This window comes from Armigeres subalbatus, chromosome 3 (assembly GCF_024139115.2).
Source record: "Armigeres subalbatus isolate Guangzhou_Male chromosome 3, GZ_Asu_2, whole genome shotgun sequence".
NCBI lineage: Eukaryota > Metazoa > Arthropoda > Insecta > Diptera > Culicidae > Armigeres > Armigeres subalbatus.
The window spans coordinates 160,834,123-160,856,338 of NC_085141.1; the positions used below are offsets into that span (position 1 = coordinate 160,834,123).

General features: G+C 40.3%; 3 protein-coding genes across 3 annotated transcripts in view; 2 read left to right on the forward strand and 1 right to left on the reverse strand.

The window, feature by feature from the left end:
* Nucleotides 1-22,216, forward strand: part of LOC134219916 (box A-binding factor-like) — a 153,639-nt gene that overhangs the window by 12,197 nt on the left and 119,226 nt on the right. The window lies entirely within an intron of this gene.
* On the forward strand, nucleotides 405-13,288 carry LOC134219919 (zinc finger protein OZF-like). The gene is made up of 5 exons (XM_062698826.1): nucleotides 405-1,351; nucleotides 3,604-3,805; nucleotides 3,874-4,031; nucleotides 12,695-12,753; nucleotides 12,982-13,288. Exons 1-5 carry the CDS (start codon nucleotides 497-499, stop codon nucleotides 13,208-13,210), a joined length of 1,503 nt encoding a protein of 500 aa, XP_062554810.1. The 5' UTR covers nucleotides 405-496; the 3' UTR covers nucleotides 13,211-13,288.
* LOC134219921 (uncharacterized) lies at nucleotides 13,233-14,048 on the reverse strand. The gene is made up of 3 exons (XM_062698828.1): nucleotides 13,875-14,048; nucleotides 13,612-13,809; nucleotides 13,233-13,542 (listed from the first exon to the last, which is right to left on the reverse strand). The coding sequence occupies exons 1-3, from the start codon at nucleotides 13,944-13,946 to the stop codon at nucleotides 13,333-13,335; spliced, it is 480 nt and encodes a 159-aa protein (XP_062554812.1). The 5' UTR covers nucleotides 13,947-14,048; the 3' UTR covers nucleotides 13,233-13,332.

Sequence of the window (22,216 nt, forward strand, 5' to 3'; positions counted from 1 at the left end):
GATACAGATGTTTTGCAAACATTCAATGTAATGGATGCTGTGGTTCATCCCGAAAAAGTTATAGCGCAGCGCACTGCACGGACTGCTTTGTCTCTTTCTCGCTGCAAAGAAATTTGAAAACAACAATGTCAGTAAACGTCAAAATTTATGAAGAACGAAAGAGAAAGAGATTTTTCCATGCAGTGCCCTATAGATGTTGAATAAATTATTGGAATATTTCCAACATCTCTTTATTTGTAAAACAATTACAAAACTTAATTAAATTGAACAATAAATATCAAAAATGATTTTTTTTCGATTTCCTCTCATAAATCTCACGGCTAGCTAGTTTTCGTGTTTCTTACCGTGTAACAAATGTAAACAAACTGGAACTCATTAAACAAAACAGTGTTCATAAATAATCATATTTTGTTGTGTGCTAGAGTTGTAGAGGTTGAAAAAAGCTGTTTCGGCTTCCTACCTAACTAAAAAGTAAAAATATTTCGCATTTATTACAATGGAAAAGTGTTTCATCTGTGCTGAAGAAACATCCCAGCTGTTTCGCAACTTGATGCAGCTAACAACAAAATATTCCGGTACGTTAATCTACAAGCTGGTGGAGCGCTTTCTCGAGGGCGATTTGTCCGATAACGCGGCCAGTCTAATAGCATCGGCCATCTGCCAGGAGTGCATGGTCAAATTGAATGATTACGATGCGGCCCACACGAAGGCGATTATTATTCAAAAAGAGTTTGCCGATCTGCTACGAAAGAACATCAAAGTTGTGGGCAATAAAATACAGCTGGAGGATCAGATGTATTTCAAGGTGGAGACTGATGGTTCCTACTTGGATGAGTTGGTGGTACTGGATCAGATAGGTGAGGAAGAAGCGCCACCTCCGCCAGGAGACGCGAAACCTCCCATTGTAGATATTTCGGACAGTTCCTTGGTGTCGATGAAGTGCAATACCTGTGGTGTCGGATTTTCATCGCTGTACGAAATGCAACAGCATACGCACCGATCAGTGGAAGAAACGACGGTTAGACAATCGGTGGAGGAAAATAACGTGTTTTGCGTTGAAGTTTTGGATATCGAAGGGGATGAATTTTCAGACAACGAACTGGAGTATATCAATGAAGAACGTTTGGAGGAAGAGGATAAGGAGAAGGCCAATAGTGACGTAGATAGTCATGCGCAAGAAAAAGCAGAGCCATTGGATCAACGATTAGATGCGGATGAGGAAATTCATTTCGAGCAATTCGATTTTTTGTCCGAAGCAGATGAACCGGAGGAAGAAGGAGTACAGAACGTTGAAGAAAAGCCGAGTTGTCAAGAATGTGCGTTAGAATTCAGTTCCATGCTCAAACTTAAGGTAATTTTATATATATATTATATTTTTATACTTTTGAGCAAATAGGCTCAGCATCTAGTAAACGTTTGTATTAAATTTTCAGGGCAACGTTTTACGTTGATATTTAGTTTTTAGTAGACTTTTGGGGGGACCAAGGAAACCGTTTGATTCGAGTTTTATACTAAGGACACGTAGTCTGATTCCAGTGTGATACGTACAGTGCCAATTGTCTAGACGCATGGAGAAAAAGTGGTATCATGATACAGGAATCACAATGGAATCAGATGTCTATCTAAGGAGCAAGTTCTAGTTGATCACTAGCGGGAATGACGGCTTTGGCAGGTTTTGTTCTATTATTGTCAGGGTTTTTTTTATGACTGATTATGCTCAAATTTGGTCTAAACATTCTTTGCATATCAAAGAATATTGTGGCCAAATTTCATAAAATTTTGTCACCAAACACCCCCGCCCAACCCCCCCCCCCAAAAAGAATAATAAAACTTGCCAAAGCCATATTTTCCCCTATTTAATCTAATGACGATCGAGCGTTGCGTTTAAAAAAATGAAAATGATGCATCGAATCATGTAAGGTTGGTGTCTTTGCTAAATGCAAGAAAAGCAATAAGGCATTTTATGAGACGTTTCGCGGTGGCCCGATTATTTATTTCTAATGTTTTGTTTTGGTATGATACTGCGTGAACATTCCGTTAGGTCCGAACACAAAATAATGTTTGTAACGTTTTACTTTTTATTCGTGTTTTCTTCAGCATTTCATGCTTAGAATGCAATAGTATGAATAATCTATCAACACGTTTTGAGAATCACATGAAAAACTTTGTTCTAAAACCCGGGTAGACGAAAAGTAAAACAGGCAAAATTGATGATGGGACCCATCGGAATGTTCAGCGCGAAATTACAAAACAAACGGGCTCCCACTAATTGTCAAAGTAGATAAACACAAGGAAAACAGCTGTTTCGATCTGTCTCATAAAATGCCTTATATTACTACTCGGTGAATTAAGTCGGGGTTTTTTGTCTTCATCGTCTAACAAAGTTGTACCGAAAGGCTATAATTTCACTACAAAACCGAACTTTTTATAGGAAGCTCGGAGACCCACACCAATATATACCAATTGACTAGGTGGACAAACAGAGCAAATGTCTATGTGTCTGTCTTCTTCTCATGCACTTCATCTAAAATTCCGAACCCTAGCTTTCTCGGCGGTCGTGCCACAAACTTTCTGACTTACCCCGTCGCGGGTTTGGTCCACCAGTTCCGGCGAAGGAAAGTTCCGCATTGATTTATTTTTATTTTCTCAAACTAAGGACGGAGTTGCCTGCGTAGTGCATAAAAGACTTCTCCATTTAGCTCGGTCCATGGCTGCAAGTCGCCAAGCGACTGTCCTTAGATCTGCGTTTTTCGGAATGCGAACTGCTTCCTAGATAATCCGATCACGCCGTGAACTGCGTCATCCGATTAAAGATAAACCTTTCCAGAAATTTTTCCACTGTAACCAGCAGACATATGGGCCTCTCTTCTATGGTGTTGGATTCCCCGACGATTTCCCTGGGTGCGGCAGCAGTATCAGTTTCTGGACCTTTCCTTCGGAAAGTAGCCATCTGCAAGGTTCAGCACCATCCTGAGCAAATCTGGAAACGCCAGTATTACAGTTTTAGAACTACGTTTAAAATTCTATCCCGACCCGCAGCTTTTTTTTTAAATCTTTATTTACGAGAAGCTTTCTTCATCTTCAAACCTTTCGCCACTGATGATAGCTCGTCATTGGAGACTAGCATACCTGCAATGAAGACCGTCCTGCGGTAAAATACCGTCTACGATGATCTTCAGCTTATCCGGAAACATTTTTACGACCTGATAAGCTTTGTCCCAAACATAAGCGTTAGCTTCTCGGCACAACTCATTAAAGCAGTTAAACTTGCTGACTTTAATCTCTCGTAGCCGCTCCAACTTCACGGAAAACTATTTTACGCTTCTCTTGCCCTCTGAAAGTGTCTCCTAGCTCCTAGACAGGCAAATTTTGAGAAGTCGAGTCAAGTACGACTACCAGACACTGACTTACTGTTGAGGTCGAAATACGTATATGTAAAGTTACAATCAAGTGGTGGAATTAGTGGAAAATGGGATAGCACTAACTCGTCTTTTGACAAGTGAATACATACATTCCTGTCTCATTGCATTCAGTTTTTTATAAGACGACATCCTTAGTTATTGCAATTAGATACCTAATCACCAAAACTTTAATTTCATTTAGAACCACGTGAAAAAGATCCATCCCGAAATCGATAACGACACCTCATATAGATGCAATATTTGTGGCTTGAAGGTAACAACACGATCTGCCCTTGTGGTGCACAAGGCGGAACATAGTAAGTCGTCCAACTTTGATTGTACGTTTTGCGGGAAGAAATTTCGTCAGAAGGGCGCACTGGCACGGCATGTGCCCATTCATACAGGTATGGCTTGGTGATTCTAATCTGCAGTAGCTCTATGCTATCATGCTTTTATTTGTTTGTTTTTTTAGGGGAGCGGCCTCATCAGTGCGATACCTGCGGGAAGCAGTTCATCCATTATTCATCATTCCACATGCACAAGCTTTCCCATGGGGACATACGAGAAAAAAAGTGCGAAATTTGCGGATATCAGTTGCGTTCTAGCTCCCATCTTAAGCGACATATGAGGGTAAGTATCCATGAAATTAGGAACTCGCTATCTGTTTATTGTTGAATTCTTCTCAATTGGGTCTTAAATCCTTTTCGACTGCAAACTGATACATTAATAGAGACTGGCTAAGAGCTAGTAAAAATCACGTGTGCACTGTTAGATGGTTGGAGACGAAGGAAATCCAATCTAGCTTTAATACTCATCAGTATGCTTGTTGAAAACAGGACAAGGGCACCGCTCTTTCAGCAGGGCAAATTGCAAATAAAACATTTGATGGTTTGCTTACCGCATGCTATAAAGCTAAATAAACTTTATTAAACTAAAATACAGTCGATACAAATAACATAAGTAACTTACAACTACGGTGTTTTCCACATTAGAATTAAATCGTGCCCGTTCTGTCTCATGTTTTCACTTACTCTGCTATGTGAGATAAACAACAAAACTTATGAAAACCCGAAGTCTGCGGCACAGAAATAAAACAGGGGTTCATAATTCAGAACCACGGAGCACGGAACAATGCTATTGCTATATAATAGCATTATAGAAAGTATACTGCACATACATATATAGCATGTTCGAATTATTGTATCGAAAAGGGGTTCAGCACATTAGGTGAAAACATCGGTTATTTTAATTTCGTGTGTCTCGTGTCTAGTCGAGTCAAGTACGAGATACTAAAGACAACCTTACTGTTGAGGTCGAAATACGTATCTGTCAAAGGTACAATAAAGTACATACTGGAATTAAATGGAATTGCACAAACTCGTCTTATGACAAATATATTAGTTTACATTCTGGCTACATACTGCGCTATGATCCATTTCTCAAGCGCAGTTGTGTCGTAGTTTGTATACAATATTGTATCCCCCGGGTTCAACTTGAGAAATGGGTGTTGGGAGGACGCACTACAGTTGATATGATCGCTGTTGCTAAAGTCTTGAGCCGGAGAGATAATAAGCTGATTTTTGTAACCCTTCTTCGGATGTACAAGATTTGTCAACGTTTTAGGTTTAAAACAGAAAATCTTTTCTGATGGAAACATCCAATCTACACTAAACTTAGTGTTACGATAATTTGATAGAAAATATAAAATACGTCCCTCTATTTCGAAGCTCTTAGTCAACGGATCTAATAAAAAAATATTAAAAACAACATTGGCTGTTCTCACTATTCTCTCCGCCTGCCCATTGCTACTCGGGTTGTAGGGCGGACTTTCAAAACATTTATGCCTTGTCTCTCGATGAATGATATTAATTAATGAGAGTTAAACGGAGGAACCCCGTCCGTGACTAGCACGTATGATAGTCCGAATCTGGAAAAATGCTACAAACTTACGAATGACTTTAGAGGCCTCAGTTCCTGTTTTCATCAAATCAATTTCTAACTAGGCTAGGTGTATAGCACCAGTTGTCGCACTAGTGCTTTATATGCCAAATGGCCAATCAAATCACCGCAAACCAAGTTCAAATCCATAAAGCATATTCATATGATACGATAACAACTTTGATTTTCTCCCAAACAAGCAAAGCATAATTCGGGACCGCTTTGCGATTTGGGCGTAACTGTTTTTGTAAACAAACATTGGAAGGCGAATTCCTGCTCCAGGAGGCATTTCCCGAGAAAGCCACGGTATGTATTCGACAGAGTAGGCTTTCCTCTATCAGATAGGGGAACTAGTTTTGGGGAAAATCGCTTGCATTCTGCTGAATCCATGAAACAATGTTTGTTTACAAAATAAGTTACGCCCAAATCGCAAAGCGGTCCCGAATTGTAAAAAATGATTTTGCTTAATTTTTGACGTCCTTTGCACCAGTTGTGGCACTAGTGGTCCCTATTTGGCCAGTCCCATAAGAAAGCAATGGGATTTGCCAAATAAGGAACCAAAATTAAGAATAGTGCCATAACTGGTGCATGCGTTCCTATTATGGATTAATCAATTTTGAGGATAATAACAAATTTTATTGTGGTTTTCACAGCTGTGCTAAGGAGCAGGAAGTAAAATCTTCCGCTTGATATATAAAGTCCACCCACATGCATTTAACTTATTTTAAAAAAATAGTTGTTCTTATGTATGGCGACAATTGGTACACCCACCCTATTTACTGAAGCTCTCAACGACCAATAAAAAAATTCAGTGTTCGAAATGAAGAAAAAAATCGGCATGAATGCGGCTAAAAGGCTGACTCGTTGGTATCCAAGATGTATCACTAGCAGTGTTGGTAGAATCATGCTCAAATCTCACTCACCGAAGTCTCATGCGCGCATGAGTTTATCACGCAGAATCGCATCGCTTTCGCTTATTCGCCAAAAAATGATTTCGCTCCAAAAAGTGTCAAAACCCAATCGAAGCGTATTTTATGTTTACATATGGATTTGATATCCATTGTTTTAAGTAAAGAAAGTTATTCCGATGAACACCGAACAAAATGGTAACATTGTACCAGATTTATGGTTCGGGAAAAAGGATGTTTTATTCGAATCACGGGTAACGTTGAATTTAAATGAACGAACGATAGCACCAACAGCAGGGTTTGTCTGATGGTAGCTACCAATCCGAAAGCAAGCCTGAAGTTATCCGCAATGGCTAGGCGGATACCAACAAGCGATGAAAGCCAAATAAAGAAGAACCTGGCTGCTGATCGGACAAATATTCGAGAGTGAACGAATGATACTCTCGTCGTACGGACGTAATTGCACATAGCCGGCAACCGTACCCGCGTGTAGTTTGGTACCGAGAATACCTGTCATGGGTCGAGTGAACCATCATACCAGTAGGATCGAAGACCATGTGACAAACCAACATTTCGGGCTGCTCATGTGCGGAGAAGTGTGTAAAAAAAATATTTTTCCAATGCCCTTTGAGAAGAAGTGATAAACCAAAAAAACTGCGGACGGCAGTTAAATTGGCACTAAACTGCTGGTTTAGGCTATATTTCGAGCCGAAATGCATAGGACTTTTTGAAGAAACATGTTAATTATCACGGGAAGTACATAAATATACTGTGAACAGGTTAGTAATCTGAATATTAAACTTTTGTTCGATGCTGTTCGATGCATTCGGATGTTGGTGGGAGAGGCTTGCGGGAGGTGTGGGGTTGACCCATGGAAGGTCCGGTGCCATATTGACTGTCATCGTGGTACTCTTCCAACTATGTCGGGGGGTCGATATGTAAACATCGCGTGATATCTCTCATTGAAAATAAGAAATTGCAGTGATGGCTCTAGGTCGAAATTAACAAAATGACTATTTTTACGGACTTTCCGGATTACTCGGAAGGCCGTCTGGTGGCCACCTGTGATCATAAGTTGGTAAGCACTAGGAATTAACTCCAAGATCATCGTCAGAAATGGTTTAGAAAGAATTGCGCTGCTATGAGAAGAGCTTTCCAAAATTACCGTTTTTTACGGACGTTCCAGGTTTTCTGGAAGTCCGTCTGGTGGCCACCTGCGGTCAGAAATGGTTTAAGAAAAAAATTGCGCTGCTATAGGACGAACTTTCCGAAATGACAGTTTTTATGAACGTTCCTGGTTTTCCGGTCGCAAGTACAATTGCTTCAGCCATTCAATAAAAAATCCTTCAGGATTTCCATCGGAAATTCCTCCAGAAATTTCTTCGGAAAATTCTCTTGAATTAAGAAATTCCTCCAAAGAGGTAATTCAAAGGATTTCTTCGTAATTTGCCTGGGGAATTCCTTTGGGACTTCCTCCAGGATTTCATTCAGGAATTTCTTCATAGGAACTCCATCGACAATTTCTCAAGAAAATCGCTCAAAAATACCTTCGTAAAATACTTAAGAGATTTCTCTAGATATTCTTTTAACATTTCTCCGAGAATTCCTTTAGGAATTTCTTCGGACATTTATTTAATAATTCTTTCGAAAATTTCTTCAGGATTTTTTTTTTATTTTATGGTTATTTTATAGAGAAACTTTCTTCTTAACTTCTTTAGAAATTTTTCCGAAAATTTGTTTAGGAAATTTTTCGGGAATTCCTTCAGAACTTCTGCCTTCGGGAATCTATTCAGAAATTTATTCGGATTTTTCATTTTGGAATCTCTTTGAGGAATCCCTTAAAAATGTTAGGAATTCGTTCGAGAATTCCTTTAGAAAATCCGTTAAATATTCCTCCAGGAATTTCTTTGAAAAATCCATTTGGAAACTTCGTCGGGAATTCTTTTAAAAATTCCATTAGCAATAATCCTTCATAATTTCCTTTAGATTTGTTTTCGAAAATGTTTTTAGGTTCTCCTTCAGGAATACCTAAATCCATTCCGGGATTTCTTCTGAAATTCCTTTCAAAATTCGTCCAGGAATTCTTCCTGACTGACTGCCTGAGGACTGATCTTAGGAATTCCTCAGGCAATATTTTAGAAAATTATGCTAATATTTCCTATGGACACTCCTGTAGTGATTCCATCGAAATTTGGTTCAGAAATTCTTTCGAAAGTTCTTCTAGGAATTGTTTTGAAAAATCCTTAGAGCAAAATCAGCAGTGATTCAAATTGTTCAAGGCTGTTATCTTCTGCTTCTTCTATCTTTCTATGTAATAAAAATGGAATGGTCCTGTGTTCGTATTCGCATACCTAATTCGAAAACAACTGGGTGGATTTGCTTCATTTATTCAGCAGACATGTTCGTTATAGTTTCCGACGGGTTTATATATTTTTTCCCTGGTTTTTCCTAATTTACACACAAACAAGGTTGAGTATGAAATTTTCGCATGAACAGTTCACGACGCGAACTTTTGCCTACTATATGCAGGACAACGTCTGCCGGAGTGCCGGGACGACTAGTTTCAATATAAATCTGAAACGAATTTTCCCAGATTTGATCCACGAATTAATCGCGAGATTCAAATATTTTTCAATTGTTTTCACTTTGCAACTACGGCGCCTTCCTTTGCAGCAACATAATGATTTCGTTTTATTCTTATATTTTATATTATATTAATTTTTATTATTTTTTATTATTTGCAATGAAACTGAATCACTACTGATTTTACATTTTTCAATACATTCATGACTAATTTCCGAGGGTATTCTTAAAAGGATTTCCAAAGCAATCCCTAATTGATTTCATGCATAAATTCTTAGGGTCTGTCTCAATTGGATAATTAAACTGAAATTAAACTAAAAAGTGACATTTCAATAATTATCAAATAACCCTGCTCACAGAGCAGGATTACTTTTGACAGATATCGAATCATTTTCCATCGTTGTCCTATTGGAATTGCTGGGTAGCATCAGCCATTCTCATAATGGGGTGATTTTTTAATCTTCGAACTGTCACTTTTAAGTTTAATTCTCCAAATGAGACAGACCCAGAAATTCTTTTGAAGATGGCAAAACGTTTTTTTGTCCATAGATCGGAACAACGATACATAAGTGCTCAAGTTGTACTTATTGTTCAGTTGTAAATACTTATTGTTTGGTACATTTATTAAAAGTTCTGGATGATTTTCATCTTTTGAGAGAGTTTCACTCATGATGTATTGATCACCGGACTAACCATCGAGAAAAGCATATGAATTAATGTTCAAACTAAGGGATGACTTCGTAAATTCGCCAGGATTTTTTCGGAAACTTTTTCAGTGGTCATATGCGATATGTTTGATTTTTTGTGTTTGAAATTTCCCTGATTGTATCAGGAATTCAGGAATTTCTCCAGGTAGTATGCTAAAAAGGTGAGTTCGGAAAGTTTTCAGGTTTTCTGGATCGAAAAGTCCTGCGAACAATACTCGGATGGAAACTGGAAAATGATGTGCGGCGCAGAAGTATGAACACGCTGGCTGCGCGTGGTAAAATCGTACCTGTAGACTAGGGTGGACCACACTTATATGCGAGATTAATTTTGTCAAAAAAAAAATAAGCATGAAAATTATATAGGGGAACTGTTCCGTTTTTCATCTCACTGAACATATATTCATCTCATCGCGAAACAAAGAAATACGGCACCAATTTCGTCGCTTCTTTTTGTTAAAATCCGTGCTTACTGCTGAAAAAAAATCACAAAAATAAGAAACAATGTCAACTTTAGCCACCTACAACGAGTTTGTATCGGTGGTGATGAAGACGAGGTGGTTGAAGAGCTCGTGTCTTGGGCTCACTGGTGAGGTAACCTCCGCAAACTATAACAGCAGAGTAAATCAAAGACGCGTAGTGTTACCAGATTCTGTGTCCGGAGACGAGCCAGCCTCGGGCTGAAAGTCTCCTTAATAAAGACACAAAAAAAAAAAAAAGATTCTGTGTGACCTAAAAGAGTACATTTACAAATAGTGAAAATAGAGTACAAAAGAGTACAATACATAATATTGACGTAGGACTTACGTCTTTCTTAACTATACTGGGTGTCATTTTTTTAAATTTACAATTCAATTTCGATATTGTACTGTTTTGACTCGAATTCCAAATATGATTCCTATTTCAAACACCTGGATTTGAATGACCATTTCATCATTTCTCGCGTGATTCTTTCCATGGGATGGATGTTGAATTTGATTGTAATCTTGGTCCTCCGTACGGAAAACCGATGGAATTTTGAATTCTAGGACGCTAAAATTCCAGTGTTCGGAATATGAGTCACGTTCAGGATTTGAGTCAAAACGGAATATTTTTTTATTATTATTATCTTTAATAACGAGATTTTCGACCATAGGCCGACTCTTCTTCTTCTTCTTCTTCTTCTTCTTATTGGCATTACATCTCCACACTGGGACAAAGCCGCCTCGCAGCTTAGTGTTCATTAAGCACTTCCACAGTTATTAACTGCGAGGTTTCTAAGTCAGGTTACCATTTTTGCATTCGTACATCATGAGGCTAACACGATGATACTTTTATGCCCAGGCAAGTCGAGACAATTTCCAATCCGAAAACTGCCTAGACCGGCACCGGGAATCGAACCAGCCACCCTCAGCATGGTCTTGCTTTGTAGCCGCGCGTAATTATTTTCAACACATTTTTTGTAATAAAAAATTGAACAACAAACACAGGGTATTTGAAAAAAAATCTCCTAGATATAAGAGAAGAAGTAGAAGAACTATTCATAGAATAAAACCCTATGAAACTATCTAATATTTATATCTCTTTGGGTAAATTGAAAAGATCAACTCTGTATAGGAAAAAGGGTGTTTGAAACTGTCTGATATCTGAGCATTAGGTTTTAAAGCTTGAATGAACGCATTCTGTAGTATGAGAACGAACGTATAAATAATGTTCCCATTTTCAATGCATAGTTAGATAATGTTCTCGGTTCAACTTGGAGTTTGTTAGGTTTGGTGGTTTGTGTCATGTTCAGGGTTTGCAGAAATCGAATCGTGCGAAAAAAAAAACAGAATCGGATAGGCAGTGATGATTCTCGCTTTGTTCTCGTTCATTTTGTGTTGGAGACCGCACAGCTGTGTAGAACAAGTTGAAATGCATCATTAGAGCCAGTGCTCCCCGCGTGTGGAGCCTTTTAAAAGAAACTTATCATGACGTGAAGCCTCAGTTCTTTATTATAATATATGACATATATGACAGCGTGCGAAAAAAGTCTCTCGCGGTATGCTATATATCGTATGAGATGATAAGTGAGAGACTTTTGCATTGTCTTTTGGATTCAATCCCAGGTCATGTTTGATGTGATCGTGTTGGCTTTCCAAATTTTTGATATTTATATTCCTCGAAAAAAAAAAAACTGGCGACCAAATCGTGACAAACACAATCTTGTCGTACTTTATTTGTCCAAACTAAGGAAAATGAATTCACTTTGCAATGTTAAGTTTGAAAATCAAATTGGTACTAACAATATTTAAAAAGAGTACATATTATCTTTTCCTCCGAAAAAGGAGAGAACATAATTTTTCTGCCTGAAAAAGAGTACATGTACTCTTAAAAGAGTACGTCTGGTAACACTAAAGACGCGTCGTGTCGGAAAATCGGACGTACGTAGGACTCTTGCTTTGTAGGAACGCTTTGATCGAATAGAGTTCGTTGTCGTACCTAACAATAGAGGTAATAAACTATAGAGGACGATTGTCGCTGCGGTTCCCTTTGTTATCGTCCCCAAACATGTTGGGTACCTATCTGTCAAAACGTACTGATTTTTCCTTTGTTGACATTTAGTGCCCTATCCTCGCCAGCAAAAGATGTTTCGCCAGAGACGACAGCGCCAAGCGTCCTCTATAGTTTATTACCTCTATTTACCTAACTGACAAATCAACTTTTGAGAGAACCATCCATTGTTCATACCAGCGGCTTTCAGTTTATCGACGAATTAGAAGCACATTTACATCAGCGCGTTGGTGGGCGCTTTTTAGCATTGACAAGACGCTACATGCGGGCATCGAGCCCATAAGGCGCTATTCGACGGCCTTTTTTTCCTCCTATTAGAATTCGTTTTTGAAGTGATATTTACGTACAATTTAGTTGATATGCTACACTTTACTGTCCAGAAATGCATAACTGTCCTATGCCAAATGAGAAATCAAGCAAACATGGGACTGTTTTGGATTTATGGGCAGTTTAGTACATATAATAATATGTAAAATTAATATTGGTAAGTGGTCAAGTTCTGATCCATCCAGGAATGACTCTAGTGAATCCAGATTTTTAAGTCGTATATATCAATTATATTGCAGTTTTAAAGTAGTTGTTCAATTCTCAGCACAAAAACATGATATATCTATTCTATTTTGTACAGGTACATTCCGGAGAAAAGCCTTTCGAATGTCCAACATGTGGACAGAAATTCGCTCAGAGGTATGTTTTTTATTCTACGAATTATTTGAAAATTGTGCAACGATATACACTTCACGAATTAAATTAAAATGTTTCTATTTAAAGCGCACGTCGATTTTGACAGAATTTAATTTTCGTACCTATGTCTACTTGTGAAATAAGCAAAATTTTGTTAGCTTTGTTTGATGTTCGCAATATGACTTAAGATGGCTGATATTTTTTGAGGTAATGAACTGATTTATTTTCAAGGTACAACATGATGACGCATCTGAAGGCCCACCAAGGTATTTATCGGGAGTATTCAAAAATGTACAAATGTCCGTTTTGCATAAACACATTTACACGGAAGCTAAAACTACAAGAGCATCTCACCCGGGAGCATAATACTGTATTAGATTCGAGCTTACTCAAACCGGTAGATCGACCAAAGAAACAAGTGAATAACATCGTAGAAGTAATTGCTCACCGGTCCAGCTAGTTTTAAGTACAAAGGTTTACCATGTTATGTATGTATGCATCTCGTTGTAATTAAAGTATTGAAATGAGTCATTTGAAATTATAAATATTTTATTATTTTGCTCCGAACCTCCCTGTCGCTCTTCATGCAGCAGTTCTGTTTCTCAAATTGTTGATAACAATTTGGCATGTGTCCTCTGTCTCTTTCAAGCTTAAAACATTGAATACAAGGTTTACCAAGTACACTAGAACTACCATAAAGAGTGATGTGTTGTATAAACAATTGAAGCAACTATTAGAAAGGGGTTTACTGCAGCGTAGCCGTCCGAAAAGACCCATGAAACCGTGTATAGACTGGAAGAATAATTGACAACGTAAAGATTGATAAAATACATGCGTGCCTAAGACAAAATATATACTTACCAACAGTGTCAGCGAGACACCGAGTAATCCCAACATTATATAATACAAAATTCCTAGCTCTGGCCCGACCTTTAGAATATAACATATTTGGCATATGTTAATTGTGATAAGCGTCAGATCAAAGATGCTCTGAGCAAACATATTGTTGGTATCATATTTCACTTTGGTTGGCTGCTTTGCTGGTTCTGATTCCTTGCTCTGTCATGGTGATAACATGTCACTTGTAAACATTGTGTAATTGATGGACACTGACCAATATTTACCTGTTCTGGATGACCAACCTCCGTTAGTGGTATTGCTCTATAAGGATCGTTATTGGTCCAATCTGCATCCATTTTTGGTATCACCAGCGTTTTATTTGATCTATCAGTACAAAAAAGCGAAACGAAACTAGAAATCTAGCAAGAGTGTGAAAAGTTCTCATCGCGGTAAAATTTCTTATCAATGGGAGATATCTTTATCTGGCAGACAAAGTAATTGACAAAATGTTGCGAATGTGAAATAAACTCGCTAGATGTGAATACAGGTTACCTTGTGGGGCCTGATGCGGGGTGAGATCATGTCGTATAAGCAACTGGGTTCGATTTTTGCCTTTCTAGTACACTAAGTACGAGTAAAAGCTACAGTATTGGGGAAAACATATGAAACTAATATCATCCTAACATGAAAAACTCTACAAAACAGTTATTTTTTATAGATTTGATGAAGGTCAAATTTGTGACAAATATTGAGTGCAGATATCAACTAAATTCGTGATTTTGTTCCAAATTCCGTTTAACAAAAAATATTGTAATGAATGAGAGAAGGGGAAATCATGTTCCACTATTACTATAGAGGGAACGATGATAGTTAGGTTTATAAAAAATATTCTTTCTAGCTATTTTGTAGAATTACTTGGTATTCATTGACTACGAAAAAGCTTTCGACCGTCTCAATCACGAGAATATGTGGGGCGCCCTGAGACGCAAGGGGGTTCCTGAGAAAATCATCGGCCTCATCGAGGCACAGTACGAGGCCTTTTCGTGTAGAGTGCTGCACAATGGGGTCCTGTCCGACCCTATCCGGGTCGTAGCTGGTGTGAGGCAAGGATGTATTCTATCACCGTTACTGTTCCTCATCGTAATCGATGAGATTCTGGTAGATGCGATTGACCGTGAACCAAACCGCGGGCTGTTATGGCAGCCTATAACCATGGAGCACCTAAACGACTTCGAATTGGCGGATGACGTTGCACTACTCGCGCAACGGCGCTCTGATATGCAGAGTAAGCTCAACGACCTTGCCGATCGCTCCTCCTCGGCAGGTTTAGTCATCAACGTCAACAAAACCAAATCGTTGGATGTAAACACGGTGACTCCTTCCAGTTTCACAGTAGCCGGGCAACCAGTGGAGAATGTTGAAAGCTTCCAATATCTTGGTAGCCAAATGGCGTCAGACGGCGGTACCAAGATCGACATAGGTGCACGGATCAAGAAAGCAAGGGCTGCCTTTGCGAGTTTAAGAAATATCTGGAAAAACAGGCAGATAAGTGAACGCACCAAAATACGAATTTTCAACTCTAACGTGAAATCTGTGCTGTTATACGCCAGCGAAACATGGTGTGTATCAGTGGAGAACACTCAACGGCTGCAGGTGTACATTAACAGATGCCTGCGGTATATAATTCGGGCGTGGCGGCCTCACAACTGGATCTCAAACAACGAGCTCCATCGTCGTTGTCACCAGAGGCCGATAGCAACAGAAATTCGGGATCGGAAGTGGGGCTGGGTCGGCCACACTCTACCTACGTATACGTAGGGGCGGAAACGAAATCTGTAAGCAAGCACTAGACTGGAACCCAGCGGGACATCGCAGCAGAGGCAGACCCAGAGGCTCATGGCGGCCAAGCCTCAATAAACAAATAAAAGAAGTCGACCGAAATCTAACCTGGCAACAGGTTAAAGCGATAGCCGGGCATCGCTCAGGATGGAGATCTTTCAAGTCGGCCCTTTGCACCACCGGAGGTGTACAGGATCCATAAGTAAGTAAGTAAGTATTTTGTAGAATATAGAAGGACGACAAATGCTGGGTAAAGCGTACCATTGGTACTTCGCGTATCTGAAGAAATAAAATAGACTCCACCTCGCGGTTCTTAGGCTCCCCACCCACTCGTTGCGCTGGCCAGGATACGAGCAACCTTAGGAAAGATCGGGTAACTAACCCCGGTGGAAACTATGGTCGTATGCTGACAGGGAAGAGGGGTTTGCTCCTCTCCTGAGGTGCAAATATTACTGAGCGTCTGTTCTCCATGTTAGGAGCGGCGCACAACAGCGTCTGTTCTCCATGTAAGGGGCGGCTGATCATCGTCCGAGTGTCTGCGAGGGACTCTAAGTGAAACTGTGCACCATGGTCCACCGGGAATAAGGAGGAATGGTCCCCCGGAAATTTAGGGGGTTTGGTGTCAGGCCCTGCATGCCAGCCTTAAAAAAACGCGAATAATCAACAAGAGAGAACGTCAGCTTCATCGGAAGAACGCGCATACTCGCCGATGTGCTCAAGGACCGTGGGTGGTGGCCGATCAATAAGAGAATCAAAGGCCGGTTCTTCAACTTCCAAACACTTCGGAAGCACTGATGATGATAAGGACGCATTCTACGCGCAGCTGGAACGTGAGTACGACAGCTGTCCAACCTATGACGTCAAAATCATCATAGAAGATTTGTTCGCTTAGGTTGGTTAAGAGGAGGAGTTTAGACCGACTATTGGAAAGCTCAGCGTCCACCGGCTGACGAACGAAAACGGCCTACGGAGATCACCAATGCAGACAGAGTCACCAGACAGACGTTCTGATTGGTGGACGGCGCTTCCCCGACAATATCGATGTCAGGATATATCGTGGCGCTAACATCGACTCTGACCACTATCTGGTGATGGTTAAACTGCGCCCAAAACTATCCGTCAACAACAATGTTCGAAACCGACGACCGCCGCGACGTCCTAGAGCGACTGAAGCAACCTAATGTCGCCACTGTATACGCGCAGCATCTCGAGGCAGCGAAATACAGTTAAAGCAGCCATTAATGACGCAGCGGCGAACAATGTCGGGTATGTGGGACGAAATCGACGGAACGATTGGTTCGACGAAGAGTGCAGACAGATGAAGAAAAAAGACGCAGCGCGGGCGGTCGCGCTGCAGCAAGGGACACGGCAGAACGTGCTATATTATAGACAGAAGCAGACCCGCCTTTTACATGAGAAGAAACGACGCCTGGAATAAGCGGAGTGCGAGGAGATGGGACAGCTGTGCTGTTCTCAAGAAACACGCAAGTTCTATGAGAAGCTCAACGCATCCCGCAAAGGCTTGCCGTGCCGTGAGCCGAAATGTGCAGGGATAAGGATGGGAGCATCTTGACGGACGAACGTGTGGTGATCGAAAGGTGGAAGCAGCACTACGAGGAACATTAAAATGGCGCTGAGCAGAGATGCATCTGAACACGAGAACGCGTGTTCGTGTTCAAAACGTTCTGAACACTGCACACTGCTCAAGAGCACTGACCTAACTTAGCAACTTGTAGGAAAACAAATTCAAACGACGACATGCTACACATTTTTCGGCCAGTAACGGAACACGTAGGCATCTAACGGATGGAAATCAAGCAGGCTCGTATGTTTTTGCATAGTTCCAAATCTAAGGTATCATAGTTGCCATGATCGTTTTGCTTGCGTACCAACGCAGTGCACACCACCAACACCAAGAACACCAAGGCGCGCTCTTGGCTCATGTTCTGTTCAGGATGCATCTCTGGCGCTGAGAGTACAGGGCAGGCATTGAAAAAAATCAGATCATGAGTAAAAATCGGCTAAATTCATGTCAACTTGATGCTCTACTGCGGCCTAATCACTGATGCTTTCTAGATCGTTGAAATTTGGCGTTCGTTGATTCAATGTTTAAAGATCTTCATCGCTCACCAATGGGAGACAACTGAGCGAGGCAAGTCACTTGGTAACCTAACAATGAGTGTTGTTACCACACGCTGTTAGAAAAATCTTTTCAGACATTGGTAAAATCACAGATAACAGACATTGAAGCAAGAACAAATTTTATTGAAAATCCTGTGTAAACTTTTGAATTGATATACGTTGGCCCACTACTGCCATCTACTCAACTGATTGCGGCAGTACCTAAGGATGCAGCTGAATTACAACCGTCGAACGCAGCCAATGCATTTGACAGCCGCAATCGGGCTGCGTTTTCAATAACAATGATCCTTGCGCCATCTCCAATCGATTGCCAAACGCGGTCCCAATTGAAAATACATTTGAATTAACGGTTGCGGATGTTTAAAAAACGTATGGGATGCCAGCCTCAACATCTGTTATCTGTGGTAAAATTAAGTCCGCTATGAGAATGGAACTCTGATACACTGCATGGAAGACTTTGATACTTTCTATCCTCCATCCCAGCAACTTGAAAGCAGAGTGAATAAAGCAGAACACCTGATGTGTTCTAGTTTCATTCTAGTAGAGCTAACGTAACACAAATGCTCCAGTCGTAGCCAAGATAAATACACAGCTAGGTGTTTCAATCTGACCAATTTATGGAAGAGAAGAAGGCGGGGTGAAAAATTCATTTTCGGTGCAAAACATAAACAAACCGGCTGGCTCTCCCATACTAAAATCCAAGATGGCTGAATCGTGAATTTGTCAGATTGGAACACCTAGTGGTGTATTCATCTTGGTCGCAGCTACCCTGGATACCATACCAAGGTTGGGGTGGCGAACTCTGTTGCTCGTTGTTTACGCAGCAACGATCGTTCATAATCGTTGTTTGGTATCCATCTGAGCAAGGCTGTTCACTCACTGGGATAGGATGCTATGATTGAATTAGATCAATGCTCGTCCGCTTCACTCACGCTTTCAATGCCTGACAGGCAGTGAAAGTAAGGCAACGGAAGAGATAACTACGTCAGTTCAGCGGACGATTAAAGCCAACCAGCCCCCACCTTGAGGGAAGTTAAGTATGCCATCCAACAGCTGAAGACCAATAAAGCAGCTGGTAATGGTGGTATCGGAGCTGGGAAACTGAACAGCTACCGGAGGAGTGGAAGGAAGGGGTCATAAGCCCCAGCTACAAGAAAGGCGACAAGCTGAAGTGTGAAAATTTTCGATCAATCACCATCCTTAATGCCGCCATATCATCTTCCGTCGTCTGTCACTGTTAGGGAATGAGTTCGTGGGAAGTTATCAAGACGGCTTAGTTGACGGTCACTCGACAACGGACCAGATCTTTACTGTACTGCAAATCCTTTACTGTACTACAATATTCCTTCCAAAATGCCGTGAATACCAGGTCCCAACGCACCATCTGTTAATGAATCGCCTGCTTTGAGCGTGCTTACAGCGGCACACTAGGAGTTAACTTTCTGAAATCAGTATGGCGAAGGCATCTAAGGTTCGATTTCTCAAAATTAAGCACTTTCATCAAAAAAATATTTGGTAGGCATGGTAGCGGGCCCCTTCCTACATAAACGGGACCAAATAGGTTTTCATGAAAACCTTCTTATTTTGAGAAAACCCGCTTTAGATGACTGTCGCCATACAAATTTCTGGCGGGTAACTCTTGCTGGCTATTTTGCGCATATACTATAGCGCCTGGATGTGACAGCGGCGGGTAGAAAATCAGCCACTGCCAATAATTCATTCTTGATTTCAAGGCGGCATACGACAGTATAAACCAGGTGGGTGTAACAGCCGGGGTACTACATTGTCGGCTGAACATTTAGAAGAAAAAAAAAGTGAAGTTATAGCAGAAGCAGACCCGACGAACTTCGTTTCGCCTAAAATTGATTTATTCTCTGATAAGTTTTCTAATTATGCAGAAATTTCTGTTTCATTTGTATGAAAACCTCCCTTTCCAAATGGGGGAGGGGTCTCTTCCCCAGCTTTAAAAATCCCTGCATACAAATTTTCACGCCGATCGGTTCAGTAGTTTCCGAGTCTATAAGGATCAGACAGACAGAAATTCATTTTTATGAATATAGATTTTTACGGAATTGCTTTAAATGTTAAGACAGAATTCTCATGGGAATATCTTCGGAGTTTAAAGGATTTTTTCCTAAATTTACGCTGTTTTGTTTTTTATTAACAATTCGTAGTAATTTTCAAGCATTTTTTCAGAGATTCGGCGAAAGATTCTTCTAAACTTCTACGAGAATTGTTTTAAAATTATTTGGAGTTTCAACACGTTATCAAGATTGTATGAAGTAATTTCTTTTTTATTTAATTTTTTTCGTTTTCGCTCGACTGTAGTATTGAGCTTATTTGGGAAATATTTGGCTTCGCAGTCTTGGAGGGAATTGAAAACTGTGTTTTTAATCTTTTCCCGACGTTTCGGTCCATTTAGGGCCTTTTTCAAGGGGTCGATTTGTTAAAGTTTCTTCGTCAAATATGTTTCTGTGTAACGTACAATGTCATGTTAAATATCTTGGCTGTGCATATGCACAGCATATGTTTCGAAATGGACAAATTGATATGAAATTTGCGAAAAAGAATCCACGTGTCTTGGAGGAACTCGAACCCTCAACCTCCTACTCTCTAGATAGGCGTGATAACCCCTACACAACAAGACCACTTAAAGGTCACGTTTGCGGAAAAGCCATCAGAATCCGAGTACCAACCTCCACCGCGGTTAGCTGTCTTTTTTGCAAATTGAATATCTTTCGGATGCTTTATTTGTCCAATCTCCACATGTGCTTTACTGTTGTATATCCACAATCAAGCGAGTGCACATTGTTTATTAAACGAGAGGATCGCACTCCATGCCGCCCAGCAACGGGTTGGCCGGCTGGTATAGAATGCGAATCAATCGCACTCTGCTGTGCCATAGGCTTGCTTGGCTAAAGCATTTGATGAGTTTGATTGCCTTACGTAAGCGGTCGCGTGTACTCAGACGACTAATGACTAATGACTAATTGCATATTATTATTCGGCAATTCGGCCGTACGAAAACCATTTTTTTGTTAAATATCTTGGCTGTGCATATGCACACAGGTTATCACGTCTATCTAGAGAGTAGGAGGTTGAGGGTTCGAGTCCCTCCAAGACACGTGGATTCTTTTTCGCAAATTTCATATCAATTTGTCCATTTCGAAACATATGCTGTGCATATGCACAGCCAAGATATTTAACAAAAAAAATGGTTTTCGTACGGCCGAGTTGCCGAATAATATGCAATCAATTGTACAATGGCATGTGAATCAAATGGTTCAAATTTAGTCCGAATGAATTCTTCATCGGACAATTTGGACGATTTCTTGCTATCCGAAATTCGGTGTCTAGACTTGCTAATTTCCACCATTGCTTTTCGCAAAATTCCCTCCAAGACTGCGAAGCCAAATATTTCCCAAATGAAGTAATTTCAAAGAAAATTTCGTTACCAGATTTTTTCTGAATTATCCACAAGAAAATCTTTTGAAGTTTTTTTTTCGATTTTTGTATAAACATGAACTTTTACGAAATTGTAGCAGCAGTGCGCTGATGTAGAAATGTCGGCGGTGTGATTCTAAAAACCATTCGCGAAGTCGAAGCAAATTCTGCTCTTCCCTCCTATGGGAAACCCCATTGCTATCTGTCAGAGTTTGAGTGAAACATGGCCGCCATCTTCTCCTCTCTGTTGCTCTACTGTAAAAACCCATAAAGAACTGTCATTGTTTGTGTGAAGAATTTTGCTTCGACTTCGCGAATCGGCGGTGGTGGCGTGGCGCGGAAGAAATTTATGTTTTATATCGTATGTTACATTCCAAAATTCTTTGTGGAAATTATGAATGGGCTCATAATAGACTGAATAGACGTTCTTTTTTTTTAGACGGAAAAAGATTTCACAGATGTGCTTTGTGTTTATTAATTTATTGATGTGTATTTTTCACTCCGGATTACACCAAGAGCTAAACCTCTCCCACCCCAATGTGGTTTATCGTGGTCATTTTGCAAACCCCCTCCCCTGTATTAATGTGTCAAACTAATGTGGTTGACAAAACAAAACATTGTCTACAACATGACACACAATTAAAGTTCATATTTAACATATTGAAGCCAGTATTGAGAAAACATGTAGGGGAGAGTGTTCCCATACCAACCTACCGTCCCAAACCGACCCCCGGTCTATCTCACAGATGGCGTTGTCGGCGAATATGCCTGTATTGTCTGTAGAATACTGCCGCATCACTACTAATAAGGTACCAGTCAAAACGATTAATGCAAGAGATGGCGTTTTTTCAGTTGTAGTAAAATCGAAATTTCATCATTATAAAACTACTAATCAGTGCAAACTAAGTGCAGGAGATAAGCTTTTCACCTCATACTTCATTCCTTATCACTACTTTCTTCTAAAACACTTCCATTTTCCATAAATTTGCGAAATACGTTATTTTTCCATACATTTTATCGATTTCCAACTACCATTCTTCCATGAGCTCATGGTGAAAATTGTGAGAATCTCAAAACATAGAGTAGCGGGTTTAACAAAACAGATAGAAACGCCGGTATCGCCACTCAGTGACGAGTACCGTAAACATGGTGCAGGGAAGGTTGTTGTCTACACTTTTTACGGCTGCTGCAGCCTGGAAGT